General features: G+C 45.2%; 1 protein-coding gene across 1 annotated transcript; it reads left to right on the forward strand.

Moving 5' to 3' along the window:
* Nucleotides 1-10120: 10120 nt before the first annotated feature.
* On the forward strand, nt 10121-15629 carry LOC131294364 (mucin-2-like). The gene is given in 22 exon segments (XM_058322413.1): nt 10121-10138; nt 10239-10511; nt 10582-10995; nt 11074-11101; nt 11186-11220; nt 11295-11432; nt 11915-11959; nt 12060-12245; nt 12317-12427; nt 12503-12681; nt 12783-12909; nt 12976-13164; nt 13236-13379; nt 13447-13632; nt 13710-13823; nt 13893-14111; nt 14173-14502; nt 14574-14723; nt 14788-14877; nt 14941-15129; nt 15197-15262; nt 15333-15629. Coding segments are annotated over 22 exon segments (3528 nt in total).
* The last annotated feature ends 647 nt before the right edge of the window (nt 15630-16276 follow it).

Below are 16276 nucleotides of genomic sequence, written 5' to 3' on the forward strand. Positions count from 1 at the left end.
GCGCATCAAACGACTACAGGAATGTGGGAGGAAAATTTATTATTATAGTGTGATCAACAAGATTTGTTTTAGTTTGCTTGATTAGTTTCGATCGAATGTGGTTTCCTCCTTTTTTTGGGTTTCTTAAAATATAGTGAACACTACGAGTATAAAATATTTGAGTTGATATATTGCTCAGTCATTGTAAAATATTCTGAGAATGTTTTAAGATATTTTTTTTTATCTTCAATAATTGCTCCACTTATTGTTTTATGTTACTGTTAAGTGATGCTATCATATGTTACATTTGAAATTATTACACATATAACATTTTTCGATCATTTATCAGTTCTTTAAAAAACATTTACATTTTTCAATCATTCATCCGTTTGCAATAGGAACATTTCAAAATTTCCTACTTATTTGGTTTTGCTAATAATTTTTTTTTTTTGAATGCGATCTTTGGTATACTATGCGATCATATCGCGTATTATATGATCGTTGCTAAGTTGCATTCTGGTGACATTATTGAATCTCAATCCATTATAGTAAGAAATGGTCAAGGAAACCACATCAAAAAGAGACATTTAAATAAAGTTTTAAAAAATGCTACATCTATTAGATCACGATCCAATATTTATCACCCCAACACTTCCTGTTGCATCACTGTTTAATCGTTGGTTGAGCTTTCTTCCTGACTTATATAATCATGTGTTGATATTTGGATTGCTTTAACTTACCGATTAAATGGGTTCATTTGTTTTTTGTTTAGCGTGAACCAAATCGAAAAAGAAACTCAAAACGCTTACCCCTTCTCTAAGCCGTTCCCAAATAAAACATCTAAATTCACTTCTGTAACTGTTACGGACCGACGCCACCGTCCTCACCTACATGTCGTCCAGGGTGTGCGACATTTAACGAGCTCATTGTTTGATCTTCCAACGGGCCGGGTCCAGGTGATATGGTTTCGGAATGGTTCCATTGGAAGCTGGAGCGAAAACCTGGGGGGAAAATCTGCGCCAATACTAACAAAATGCATAACTCGAAGGGGTAAGGGTGGGCAAGGAGTCGTAAAGAGGGACGGAATGCGAAATGTTGGGTTGCTCGGCGTTCGCCGGTGCTACATGGAAACTTCATTATCATTTCGCTGCTCTCAAGCCTTAAGATGGCGGGATTGAAGATATGCAACCCTCTTGCCCGGACGGTATCTTTCCAACCGTTCACCCTGTTTTCCGCCACCAAAAAACCCCGGCGAGGTCAAAGGCTAGCGAGCCGATTTGTCACGGCACTAAACGAGCACCGTTGTTCTGTTCCGGGGGGTACTCGACGTTCGCTTGCATTTGATTGCAGGAAACAACAACACCACGGCACGGCCCGGCGTGGTTCTGCACCTCTCGGGGCCACCTGACACGGGTTGGATGACGACGTTGGACACGCGCCGTCTCATAAATATGTATGATTGATATTTGGCTATGCTAATGCTCCACTTTTTCGGCCGGCGTTCACAAACAGATCTGAGGCGCTTGCAACAGGCCGGTTTGTTTGGTGTTTGTGTATGTGTGTGGATGTCCCACTTCTTCCCTAAAGGAAGCCAACGTCCAAATGCAGGCAAAGTGCAACCCAACGGAGGTTTCGGGTTCAGGCGATCCCATTTGAGTGTGGGATCATGGAACCCACTCTCGATTTCACGCACTGCATTCGACGCTGGACGTCGCATAATTCATCCGGTTGATGAGCATCAGCTGGATTGCAGCAGGTTGCAACCAAACCCCCCGGTCGGTGGACCGGCCTGGATCTCAACATAGATGAAATGGGCGCAGGTTTTGTCGTCGGTAGGCGTGTTGCATAACTGTTCCATTTGACGAACGCCAGAAAGATTGAACGTCGCTGGCGCTGACACTGACACAGCGACCGGCGCGGTCTATGCTAATTAGCTGGACCGTGAACGCGATGGGGGGACAGGTCAAAACCCGCCCGAAACGGGCTCCTCTGCCAGCGACAGCGAAAACACAAGAATCGGAACGACCGTTTGCCGAAGGTTTCAATTTCGATTGCTCGTATCGATACGGGAAATTGGTCCATTCGGGCCGTTTCGGGGCGGTGCAGTTCGATAGGCCGTTTGCATAGCAGCATATGTGGGGGGCTTTAAGGTCAAAGCCCGTGAGAAGACGGAGGGATGGGCTACACAGCTTCTCCTGATAACGATTATTGTCTATCGACGCGGGGTATCCAACGGGTTTCGATATCGATTAGGCAGCCGCTAAACGAACCATCATGCGTTTCGACCAGTTTTTGGCCGATCGTGATATACGACTTAGTGATGAGGCAAGATTGCTGTCCTCTTGAGGATACAACGATTGATTTTTTGACTCATTTCATGTTCGGTATGTTTTGAACATATGCTCATAATGTGTGTCCTTCAATAGTCGTATGTCCTTGTTTGGAACGAATTGCTTAATGCGTCTTGATTGCTTCTGATTTTGAAATGTCCTTAAACATTGTTATTAAAAAAATGCTTTTTAGAATTAAACCAATTAAAGAGAATGGTTTAAAACACGAACATAAAAATAACGCTTAAAGGCCCCATTAAAGGTAATCTTAGAAGCAGTTTTTTTTAGTAAAAATGAAAAGTAAAAGTGCTGGTAAGCCCTTTAATAATATTGTGCTAGATCGATATACGTGAAACAGTATTTCGTTTTTATGGCTAAATAAAACGGATTTTTTGGTTCTATAGTAAAACTTCAACCTTAATATCTACCTATTATTTTAGATCAAAACTGAATTTCTAATTGTTTTAAATAATGAATTCTTTCAAGAACTTTTGAGATAAATATGTAAAGTTTAGTTTCATTTGCAAGATATAAAATTTCCTGTGCATCACGATTGTTTTTTATTTTGAACTTCGAAGTGTCAGATTTTACGCAAAAAAAAAAACAATCAACTTCTAATGCTGATAGTTTTGTTTAATTTATTTTAATTCGATCAATAAATTTCTTGAATCAAGTAAAATGTCAATTTTACCAAAAAAGGACTTTGCCCTCAAGGGATAAATCAACAAAGATTCCTCCCATCAACAGGGAGGACAAAATTCCTTAAAAGTGCTAATTTGATGATCATTTTTAATGTTTTTACCCGCAATCGCTGAATCTTCTTTTCAGGTTTTGATAATGAACGAAAAGACATCCCATGCAATAACACAACGTTGAGTTGATTAATCGATCGAAGATACGAAGGGAAGCAAGCACGGTGTGTGGGCTTATTTAGAGTTCGGTGCAAAACAAAGCTCAAGGCACAATGAGTGACCATCTGTGTGAAACACCTTAAGTTCCTAACTACTCAAAGGTTGCAATCAGATAGGCAGCATCATCAAAAGACATTAGCATCCTACCAATCGGATTCCAAATTTTGTTGAGCCTATATTCGTTGACCTCACAACTCATTAGATCATGTGACGGTGTTTTAATCTTATTATCCTACGCGGTGTTTTTTTTTCGAGCATAGCCTCCACGTTAATTGGCCAAAGCTAAGTTAAGAACATGGCACGAAGAGCGCTCGGTAAATTAATTTCTCCTGGTAGTAAGCTGAGGTGTGGGCTAGGAAGGTTGGTAGTTTTAGTCAACATGTTTCTATCATTTGGATCGTTAAAGTAATTTGGATATGGCAGACAAGCGGGTACTTTCGGCTTACGTCAGATTTCGCCTGCCATTCTAACGACGCCTCTATGAGTCGTTGAACCCGCGCCGCTCGGAGTGTGTGTCTTCCAGGAACTCTCCACCGACACGCGACTTTGGACTTCGGCTGGATGTAGTTTTTAATATTTTCCTGCCTTCGGTAAGATGAAAAAGCCTACGGCCAACAAAATCTGTTTATCTGTTTGTTTGTTTTACTACCCACTTTCCTGGCACAGATTCCGGCTCCATTCGGGCTTCTTGGGGTCGATTTTGTGGTTCTTGCTGAGAGAACTCCAGGTGTACGGCGTTCCTACCCCTTTTTATGCAAATAAATATATGTATCTGGCGAAATTGTTTGTCGCAACAAATGTGTACATTTTTCAAACCATCACCGCTCGTCGCTTTATCTGTTCAAATATCAGATTTCCCGTTTTGGTTTTGAGGTTAAATTTTATGATTGAACGACTCGGTTGTGGCCGTTCCTCCGGGTAGAACCTGTCTCCTGGGGAGAAAACAACTTTCCGTCATGTACCGACAATCCATGTGTGTTTGTGTTCTGTAGCCGTAGTATGATTAATTACAACCAAGAATGCATTTACCTAAAAAAAGGCTAATGAGTTCGAATGACACGAATAAATGAGGTTGGTCCATGACACGATTCGCGTCTGTTTGCCGCAAGCCGTCTTCCTCGGGCAAGGGTGACGATGGTTCCCACCTGATTGCATTCAATCGCTTGATATTAGCATACGGATGTCACACTGGAAGCATTTTGGCAGCGTTGCATTGTTGCATAAAAGTGGTCTCGTTTCCCTCCTCTAACTTGATGTGTTTTTCTTTATATTTTTGTTTCTCCAAACACCACACTTCCATCCAAAGTTGGTCAAAGTGGCAAAGATTAAACATCCAACGCCGTTCTGCGCAATCTTCGGTGGTGCTGCGAATTTAGCACGATCCGATCGTGGGTCACGCGGAGTCGTGTGACGGCGCACAAGACCCCCCACACACTCGGGCAGCCTTCAACTCGCGCCCGTCCGGCCAGCGTTTCTGTGTGCCCCGCAATCCGTCACAGTTGCTTTTAGATAATTCAATTAAGATAACACATTTCCACAGCAATTTGTCTTCGGAGGAGTTTTTTACTGTTTTTTTTTCGTTTGACTACCAACGACTATGTGTGAAGCCTTTTTTTTACGATTAATTTCAATGTCTGGTTGTCGTAATGTGTGACCGATGTCCGCAACCACAAAACGGGGCGAGCTGTGAGGAGAAGATTAGATTAGAGGGCGCACGGAAGCGGGCCGAGGTTCAGGGCGTGCCATTAACAGTACACTGGCGTGTAAGTTTTTATGATTTTATCGGCGATCTTTGTCACCTCCAGGCTGCCCGATTTGCTTACAATCATCTAATTGGGCTTATGTAGTTTAATGCGTGTGTGAAGTATCTCCCGATTCGCTTTAAGTCCCCGAATCTAACGGTCGGACTCTTCAGCTGTTTGTCGTTCCACAAACCAACCCAACTGAACGTTGAAAGGGAAAGGGTGATCCGGTTTATACTTTTACGCATCGATTGGCTTGAGAACTCCATTAGCATCTTCCCAATGGCGACCTTGAAATAGTATCATCTTCCCACCTCTCGGCCAACGACGCTCTTCGGTGTGCGTGTGTCTGTCTGGTGTTAATTCGGCTCCACTCGTCCGCGCTCCATTGCCCATTACCGATCGACCGAAATATATGGTCGGTTTTGAAAAGGGAAACTAACCGAGAGGAGTGGGTTTTTGATTCGCGTAAGCGTAACTTCGATCGTTTGATGCATTTCAAACCGTCACCTGATGGTCGTCCGGATCATCCGAGGCGGACGGGTCCGTGTTGGACACGCAGGGATTTTAATTGATCGAAGGACGCTCGTCGTGTTTCACCGGCAAACGAAAGGAGATGTTTTTACCCCGTTCTTATACGAATATACTTTGTCCGTTATCAACAAGGCGCTTAATGAAGATGGTGGTTAAAACACGGCCCCGTTTCCTTTTTCGGCACGAAAGTGCCTTAGGGGTCAGCTTGGTTCATTGAAACAAAATTGTTTTTCATGCTTTAGGGATCTATATTCATGGGAAGAAGCATATCTATCCCAGGGATGGGAAAGAAGAAATGTTTTCTTCATGATTTAAAAATTGTGAATGTTTAAAAATAATCACAATAATATTGTTCTCCTTGAACAAAATATTGAAAGGTTATCACAACATGTGGCATAATTTATCGACGAACGTACAGTCCATGAATTCATTTATCGAGCACGACTTTATCAACCATTCATTTCTTACCCTCGCGGGGACACGATTAACCCTGATCCTTCCCTCGCGGTGAAATCCGGTGGGTGGTTTCGGACGCCAGGAGTTTCGTAGGAGAAAACCGATGATTCAAGATGCCCTTCGACGGTGGTTCAGATTCCCCCCGGCAGAGCCCCATGTGTCGAACCAGTTATAATGCGACCGGAGCAGTGAAGCCACACACAATCGGCTTCGGGTGCTGAAGATTGCGTAACCGGCGTCATCTTTGTTGGTCGCGACCCGAAGATGCCGGGTTTTTTTTATCATGGTTTTGTTTTCGTCTTGCCTTCCAATTGACCACTACAGCAGGATGTGACCTTCATTGAGTGGGGCGAGGGGTTGGGAGATGGGAGAGGAAGTGCACCACCGAGAGGTTACACCGCGAGAAGGTTATCGAGTATGCAGCCAGTATTCTGCCCCGTGAGCATCGAAGTCCCCTTTTTGGATGATTAAAAGAATGAAAAAAATGACCACAGTTCAATGTCGCCTGCAAAGATGTCGCTGCGAGTGCTGGAGAAATTCGAAATAAATTTCGAGAAAAACACCGTCGCGCTGTAGGCCAACTAATTTGTGCTATCCTTGCGAGCCATTTTTGGTAAACGGTTGAACACCGATGGACGTGTGGATAATCTACGTTTATATCTCGGTAGACGAAAGCTAAGGCTTAACAGGAGAACGAAACGGCCGGTAATGAGTTTCCTTTTGAGGTTCGTTTTCCGCTGTGAGTGTGTGTGCGTGTTTCTGTTTTTGTTGCTTCCGTTTTCGCGAGTACAAGAGCTCGGGGCAATTGCGGGCAATTATTGTCAGTCGAGTTATGGTGCTGATGGTGACAAAAATGGGGTTCGTCACTTGCTGTAGAGTTGTACTTATTCGTATGGACTGTTTTTTTCTCCTTTATCCTTTGACTAGCTGAGGAGGGTGAATATACTCGTAATGTTTTTCTAAATGAAATAATTTTAAAAATTATATTCCATTAAAATTGACTAATTTTTATAGTAATAAATTATTACTTAAGCTTTTTTTCAGTGCATTTTTTACTTTTTGAAAAATCGCCCACTATCTTCCCAAAGTACTACCCTGTCTGTCTGTACAAATATTCTCCGCAAACAGTCCCAAATCAAGCAAAAAATAAATAAGATATTGCTGGTTGTGATCGCTCGTAGAACCATTCCGAAGTGGGTTAATATTTGCATATCTTTTGGCTAGAAACCTGCAGAGGACGTGAGAACACTGATCTTACCCAGCAGGTACGACAGTCTGGTATTCGAGTGGAACTTGATGACACCTACAAAAATGTACCACGTATATCTCAAGAGATCGTCTTGCGTCGCGTGGTGGATAAGATTGGGGCGACATCAACATTTATGTGTGTGTGTGTACACGGGGTAGCTTCCACTCTTCACGCGATTCCGTTCATCACAGTTGGAATCGCTTCGAAGAAGACTTACGGGCCAACTGCGGTGGAGCCAACTTCTGTGACCATGTTTACTATTCATAAAGTGGTCGATAATCGAAAGCAATTAGTTATTGTTGTTGCCGGCGATGCTAATGTGGGGACGACCGGTAAAGCATGAGCGAGAGCAATCACCACAGAGTACAGCATGGGCCACGAAGGTGGTCGAAGGGTGAGGTGCACAAGGCAACCAAGCTGTTCGAGAACGAGCTGAAGACACGGGTTTCACCGGCGACGATTATGTTGTCGTGTGAGCGGTGGCAGCTACCATTGCGGATGGGTCGCGTTGAGTTCAATCAAATAACAGCGTGTTTAGGTGAGAAACATGTCGCCAGTTGCTTCCAACAACTCACACGAGATCTCCGACACCCGATATGGTGTTCTTCTCCGTGAACTGGCGTTGAACTTCCTCGACGGTTCGTGCCGGACTAGTGACACACTTTCCGGAGGGATTACTTCTCATTTATTCTCTAATCTGTTCCACCCGCCGAAGCCTGGCCGTGTGAGGGTATTTCTGGCCGTGGTGATTAATTGCACCAAACACTTGACACGATGCAACGTTTCGAGAAATCCTAAACGACGGATTTTTTTCGCATCACACTACTTTGTTGCCAGCATGTTGTTATCATCGGTATGTGGGTCACACACGTCGATAAAAAGTGGTCACGTGAAGGCCGTGAGTCTCATCATATGATTATTTGACGTAATTGATAGGAATAAAATGTTAATTGATTGGAAACCTTAAAGCACGATCCTAGAGACGATCTTGATAAAAAAAATGGCAACGAATGAAATCGATAAGGAAACAGTGATGTTATTGACTTCATATAAATAGTTTTTATGTGATGCAAATTGCATGATTTGGTACGTCATAAAAGTTCTATTTGACTTCCTCTAGCCGAAGGTAACATGAATTAATATCCAGCAATATTGAAGCTCGTTACAAAGACGGATAATTAACCGTTTCCATCAACCAAGCACCAACCTAAATGTCAAGTTTATTTAACGTTAACGCGCCTTGCAGCTATTCAACGCTATTTGGTATGTAATTAGCAGAGCGATTGGTTCTATTGATCTTCACAATCGGTAGGAGGGTAAACAAAACAAAGGCGTTCAAATGAGATGAAGTTTTTTTTGAAGAGCATTCCAGAAATAGATCGGTCTTGTCCTCTTCAACCCTTAAACCGGCGGAACATTCAAAATGGCGGCGCCACGATAAAACTTGACAATGTGATTCGTTGGATAAAAGATTGGTTTATAATTCATTTACGCAAAGTATTTGACAGCCCAATCAAATAATATGGATTTACAAAAATAGGAACGACAGGTGTTATTGTAATTATGCTCCTCTCAGTAAATAATAAAATTTTCTAAAATCTTCAATAAATTTACCCACATAAATACAAGCAATTAATTTCCTTCTTGAAAAGGTTAAGAGACTCATTTAATAACATTTACTGTATTTTTCCTTAGCGTTCCTTCAAAACGCATTAGAACGTTTTCTATATTTAAAAAAGTTAATCAACTTCTTTATCTGTTTACAAACAGGGTTAGAGTGGTTAATTTAGCATACAAAATAGCATGGTAAAGGTTAACCTCATCGCACAGTAAACCAGATCTCTTCAAGCAGTTAGGCCTAAGCGCGTTGCAAATATTGAGATCAATAATGGAATTTTAAGTACCGACTTGGGAACAACGGACAAAGACAAACGCTCATTAGTAACACACACATATTATAGATAACGATCTGCTACATCTCCACGTGTGGTACTCGACTATATACTCAATAGGATGCACTAGGATTGCAAATAAGCGACGAACTCCGCGACATTGCACAATCGATCAATCCGGCAAATCATACACGATCATTCTACACCCCCTTCTAGCGGGTCGCGGGATCAAAGGAAGTGGTTACCGTGGGTCGGGAGGAAATCGAAAGTACGGCCAAACGATCGGTCGCGGCGTTGCGTCGGTTAACGATCATCATCCTCCGATACACTGGAGTGCGGGGATGGACCTTGGGCAAATTAATTTCATTCCCGAGAAGAGAATGTAGTTGGCGAGTGGAAGAAAAACGTCGAGTATCCTCGAATACCATAGAGAACACCGTAAGTGCTTAGTACCCTTAGCCGATCCACGGGGTTTCCTTTTTGGATGCGAGACATCTGACGACGGCGAGGGCGAATAATCTCCCACTCGACCGGTTCTCGACGTTAGACCATTCCGCCGCTGGACGCTAGTCGTGTGGTCGTCACTGGAGCAGGCGATCGTAAATTGGATTGACATCCGTCCGGTGGTCTCCGAACGGGGAAAGAGAGCCTTGCCGCTGGACCTTGACAGACCTTGACGCTTAACCTTTTCGCGCGCGCGCGCGCTTCATCCATCGTTAGTGGACGCGCAAAGCAAGCCATCTTCCTTATCGAAATGAGATGGGACCTGTCAACGGTGCGTTACAAATGGCTCTGACACGAGCATGTGCCTCCGGAGTCGGTTGGAATTGGGACTAGACACGCACGCCTAGTTCCTAGCCTTCCCTCGAGGTGATTTACTACCTAACACCACAAAGGTGTCGCGAAAGCGGTGGCGCAAGGTGGCTCTTCCGAATGACGTTGCCGATTGCGTTTGGGTCGATAAATCATGGGGCCTTTAACCGACGACCTGCGCGGTTGATCAGTGCTACCATGGGGAGCCATAAACATGCAGTTACTGTTGAGGGTAACCTCTCCTTTTCTCTATCGCAGCTACCGGAGTGATTAGTGATCTTTGTAGGTCATAAATGAATTCCTCACTTACCGTTCTTTTTTTCCTTTTTCAGGGGAGCACACTTGTGCTGCTCACTACCGTGTTAGCGTTGGTGTTGGGGGCGGCCCAGGCGGACATTTCCACCCTTCTGCGCGGCGGTTACTCGAACAACAACATCCTGCAAGCCGATGGATACCACTACGATAAGCCGAAGGTCCCGTTCGAGGAGCCACCGCGCAAGTGTGCGGCATCGGAACAGAACCCGGACGGAAGCTGCGGCTACGACTATCCGAAACCGGATCAATCGTTTACGCTGCCCAACGAGTATCTTCCACCGACGACCACGGTGAGTAGCAGTGATGAGTGATTTGTGTACGTTGACGTAGGTGATGATGGGTTTTATTCGCTTCTCGCAGACCACCCGTAGGACAACGACGACAACACGTCCCACAACGACGACGACGAGAAGAACGACGACCACAACGCGTCCTACAACAACGGTAAGCGAGAGAGTGGATTTATTATTATGAGAAGATTGTGAACGATACCTTAGGTTGCCCTTTACAAAAGTCTTGACAAGCCTAGGAAAGGATGAAATAATGTATTTTTCTTTAAACTATTAGACAACCCGCCGAACCACCACCACAACGAGGCCTACAACGACCACAACTCGTAGAACAACGACTCCGCGGCTCGTAACGACGACCAAGTGTCCACCGTCCGCTCAGAATCCTGATGGCAGCTGTGGCTACGATTACCCCAAGCCAGATCAATCATTCACTCTACCGAACCGAGTGTCTACCACCACAACTACCAGAAGACCACCTACGGTAAGGAACTTAGGAGGATTTTATTTACCTTTAACTAGAACAACTGCTAATCGCTACTGTTAATTTTTCTGTGCTCAGACAACGCGTCTTGTGACCACCACAAAGTGTCCACCGTCGGCCCAGAACCCGGACGGAAGCTGTGGCTACGATTATCCGAAGCCAGATCAATCCTTCACTCTTCCGAACCGAGTGTCCACCACCACAACCACCCGAAGACCGCCAACGGTAAGCTAAGAACTTTTCCTTTTCAGCCATTTGCTATAATTACTTATCTTTGGTGTTTAATTTTCTTGAAACAGACAACACGTCTAGTGACCACCACAAAGTGTCCACCATCGGCCCAGAACCCGGACGGAAGCTGTGGCTACGATTATCCGAAGCCGGATCAGTCCTTCACACTTCCTAATCGTGTGTCGACCACAACGCCGAGGCCTACGGTAAGTCGAATGTATTATGTTTTAGCAATTGGTTCTACTCAGATAAAATATAAGCTTCATGTGAATAATTAATAGCAACTATAATTGGATCGTTCATATTTGGGATCCGAGCGGTCGGATCAAGATAGATTTTTCTAAATTAAGGTTGCTGGTATCTAATAATGTACGAGTGGATTAGCTATCGAATTAGATCTGAATAGACTTAATTTTTTATTATTCATTAGAGATCGAATTATAATGCATAAATTTCCAACTAATTTAAAAGCATCTTAGGGTACACCCTGTAAGGGAAAACCTTGAGAGAACTCAAGGGTGGGTCATCCCACTTGTTACTGACCCTTTGGATGTTGGTGCTGGATTATGGAAATGTGATTCTCAAGTTGGATACTATGAAATATATTCAAATATTGGGTGGATGAAACGAAAACGGATTTTTGGTGAGCGAATGATCAATTGGGTGTCTGTTTTCACTTTTTTTTTAGACCACAACTCGTCGAACGACGACCACCACGAGACCAACGACGACGGTATGTTTTAGATTAAATAAATCTCCGAGCTTCTGCCAAGCTAGGCCCCGAAGTTAAATCAACACAAGAAGATTCTATGGAGGACATTATTTGTTTTCAGACAACTCGTCGAACCACGACTACAACGCGTCCGACCACTAGAACCACGCAGCGGATCGTGACGACCACCAAGTGTGCCCCTTCAGCTCAGAATCCTGACGGAAGCTGCGGCTATGACTATCCGAAACCGGATCAATCGTTTACCCTGCCAAACCGGGTTTCTACGACAACAACGCGTCCTACGACGGTAAGGCTAAGAAGGGAAGGGTTATGAAAAGGAACTTGAGAGATAAATCGATTCCGATGGTATCGTTTTAGACCACCCGACGAACAACAACCACCACCCGTAGGACGACGCCTCCACAGGAATATCTTCCACCAACGACAACCACCAGACGTACGACCACCACAACTCGCCCAACAACAACGGTGAGTTTGGCTTGCACCAAGAAAGCTTTAACACTCCATCACTATAATCTTGATCGCTATCCTTTTGGCCCTTAGACGACTCGTCGTACAACAACCACCACCCGGCGACCACCAACTACAACCACTCCTCGGCGTGTGACTACAACCAAGTGTCCACCGTCGGCTCAAAACCCAGATGGAAGCTGTGGCTACGACTATCCCAAGCCGGATCAATCCTTCACTCTCCCGAACCGAGTTTCTACTACCACAACAAGGCGACCTACACCAACGGTGAGCATTTCACTGAAGACAATCCAATACAGGTGTCTGACGCAAGATTCTTTCTATAGACAACACGTCGTACAACGACAACCAGCCGTAGGACAACGCCAGCGCAGGAGTATTTGCCTCCAACGACAACTACGCGCCGGACAACAACCACTACCCGTCCAACAACCACTACCACTCGTCGTACAACGACCACAACGCGGCCTACAACAACGGTAAGATATGGCGAACTAATAGTGAAAACCCGTGTGGAACTTGCTATATAATTGTGTTCATTTTAGACCACTCGAAGGACCACGACAACTACTCGTCCCACAACCAGGACGACGCCGCGTATTGTAACTACAACCAAGTGTCCCCCTTCATCTCGGAATCCGGATGGAAGCTGCGGCTATGATTATCCTAAACCGGATGAGTCTTTCACTCTACCGAACCGTGTTTCAACAACTACCACACGAAGACCAACGACGGTCAGTACATACAAGAAGGGGAACGATTTCCATCGTGTGTTAAATACGATTACCATTTTATTACCTTGTAGACTACACGTCGTATTACAACGACTACGCGAAGGACTACTCCTGCCCAGGAATACCTGCCACCAACGACCACAACTCGTCGTACGACAACACGTCCCACTACGACAACCCGTCGTACCACCACAACCACGCGTCCGACGACGACGGTAATTAACAAATCCACTTGGGTTTCAGATTATAGGACATTAATAGTTCAATGATTGTTGGTTTTAGACTACGAGAAGAACTACAACAACGACGAGACCGACGACCAGAACAACGCCAAGAATCGTAACTACCACTAAGTGTCCCCCATCGGCCCAGAACCCTGATGGCAGCTGTGGTTACGATTATCCGAAGCCGGATCAGTCCTTCACCTTACCGAATCGAGTGTCAACAACCACTACCAGACCTACAACGGTATGTTAAGCTACGGAGTATTATTTACTATTCTAGGGTTACAAAGTTTAACTGTTTTTTGGTTGATTTTTCGAAAGACAACGCGTCGTACAACGGCCACTACACGCAGGACGACACCGGCCCAGGAGTATCTCCCACCGACAACCACCACTCGCCGACCAACGACGACCACCACTCGACCAACAACAACCGTAAGCCGATTTCTGATTGCGATTTTTGCCACGACAAAACACCATTTTACACGCAATCTACTGTTTTAGACAACCCGTCGTACGACGACCACTACGAGGCCAACCACCACGACTAGGTTGACAACTACCACCCGCCGTACTACAACCCCACCGAGGATCGTTACGACAACCAAGTGTCCACCATCAGCGCGGAATCCCGATGGAAGCTGTGGCTACGATTATCCAAAGCCGGATCAGTCGTTCACTTTGCCCAATCGGGTGTCTACAACCACGCGAAAGCCAACAACGGTAAATTAGTTCAGAAGTATTGTATGGATTTCAGAGTTTTGATTGGAATATCTTATTTCAGACCACACGTCGAACGACAACCACTACCCGAAGGACTACACCAGCTCAGGAGTATCTGCCACCGACTACTACGACTAGGCGAACAACCACCACTACGCGGCCAACGACCACAACTACGCGCCGTACAACGACAACCACGAGGCCAACGACCACAACTCGGTTGACAACTACCACCAGGCGTACAACAACGCCGCCAAGGATTGTAACCACGACCAAGTGTCCACCTTCAGAGCGGAATCCCGATGGAAGCTGTGGCTACGATTACCCTAAGCCAGATCAGTCCTTTACTCTACCAAACCGGGTGTCTACAACTACTCCAAGGCCAACTACGGTACGAGTGGATACATTTTGTTCTAGTAGTGAGAACTGTGTTATACTAACCTTGGGTTTACATGTTTTCAGACCACACGTCGTACGACGACAACCACTCGAAGAACTACTCCGGCTCAGGAATATCTACCGCCTACGACTACGACGAGGCGAACAACGACCACGACCAGGCCAACGACCACAACGCGCCGTACGACGACCACTACACGACCTACGACGACGGTAAGTGAGGGATAAGCCGAATCCTTCGAGAAACGGATGGTAAATTTTGATATTTCTACCGCAGACAACACGAAGAACCACTCCAGCGCAAGAGTACCTTCCACCGACAACAACTACGAGACGAACGACTACAACCACACGGCCTACTACAACGGTAAGTGTTGATATTCCTAGGGGTGTTTTGTAAGTTTATTAAACATGATTGGTTCAATTGTAGACCACTCGTCGCACTACAACGACTACTCGGCCAACCACCCGAACCACTCCAAGGGTGGTGACTACAACCAAGTGCCCGCTGTCGGCCCAGAATCCTGACGGAAGCTGCGGTTATGACTATCCAAAGCCGGATGAGTCTTTCACACTGCCAAATCGAGTTTCTACGACTACCACACGAAGGCCTACTACGGTGAGTCGATACTAAGGTTCCTTAAAGTTGAGGAATTAATTTTAACTCCGCCTCATCTTCCTTGCAGACAACCACAACAACACGCCGCACGACGCCATCGCAGGAATATCTTCCACCATCGACTACCACGCGGGTAGGTGATCCTTGCCACTCATAGCAGGATAAGAGGAACACGATTGTTATACTTACTTTTCTTTTTGCAGCGTACTACAACGAGGCCACCAACAACGACCACAACGACTACGACCACGCCGCGTCCTACGACCACAAAAACCACCACAACCCGTCGGCCAACAACAACCACGGAGAAGGGAGGATGCAGCGAATCGGAGCTGAACGCAGATGGTACCTGCGGTTACGAGTACCCGAAACCCCCGAACCCTCTCACGCTGCCACCAAAGATCCCCACCGTGCGACCGACGACAGCTCCCGAGTACCTTCCGCCGGAGGTGTCAACCGGCTACTCCTACCCGAAGCCGGCCGTTCCTTTCAACTTCTAGAACCGTCAATCGATCATCATCGTCACCTCATCGTACCAATTGATTCTCCCCACGGATCAGATACATACACACACACACCCGCAAACTCACACTGCCACTCAATTTCCCATTCGACTTCATCCTCTCTTATGCCGTTCGTTGAAGTATTGATACTTTTGGTTTCATCTGATTAGCATATGTGCTGTGTACATCGGTCTGCGGTCTTACTCGTTGGGACCAAATCATTCTTCGTTTCGCTGCTCCAGAGTTCAGTTAGTTTAAGTTAGGCATAGAAAGTCAAACATCAAAAGTCCTTCCTTTTTTGTTCATCTAGTTCCAGCAAAAGGCCTCTAATACTCCTCTCACATTTTGTTGAATTCCCTTTGTACAGCAAGGATATACAATGTGCAAGTTCACCATAAAATCAAATACTCACTAGCCGACGATTTGATAGGTTAAGCAGAAGCTTGTAGATGTCAGAGCAACAAGGACTTCATCTCATCGGGTGAACTAGGCCAGTAGCTATAGTCAAGCATTGGTTGCTCGTTGAAAGCAGGTTATCAATTGTCTTCATCCACGGTTCCAATAGTAAGTTTTAGAGAACGTGCAGGAATTGATTGTAGAGAAAAATGTTAGTAGGTCCACGTGGTTGTACACACAAATTGTAC

Source organism: Anopheles ziemanni, chromosome 2 (assembly GCF_943734765.1).
Source record: "Anopheles ziemanni chromosome 2, idAnoZiCoDA_A2_x.2, whole genome shotgun sequence".
Classification (NCBI taxonomy): Eukaryota; Metazoa; Arthropoda; class Insecta; order Diptera; family Culicidae; genus Anopheles; species Anopheles ziemanni.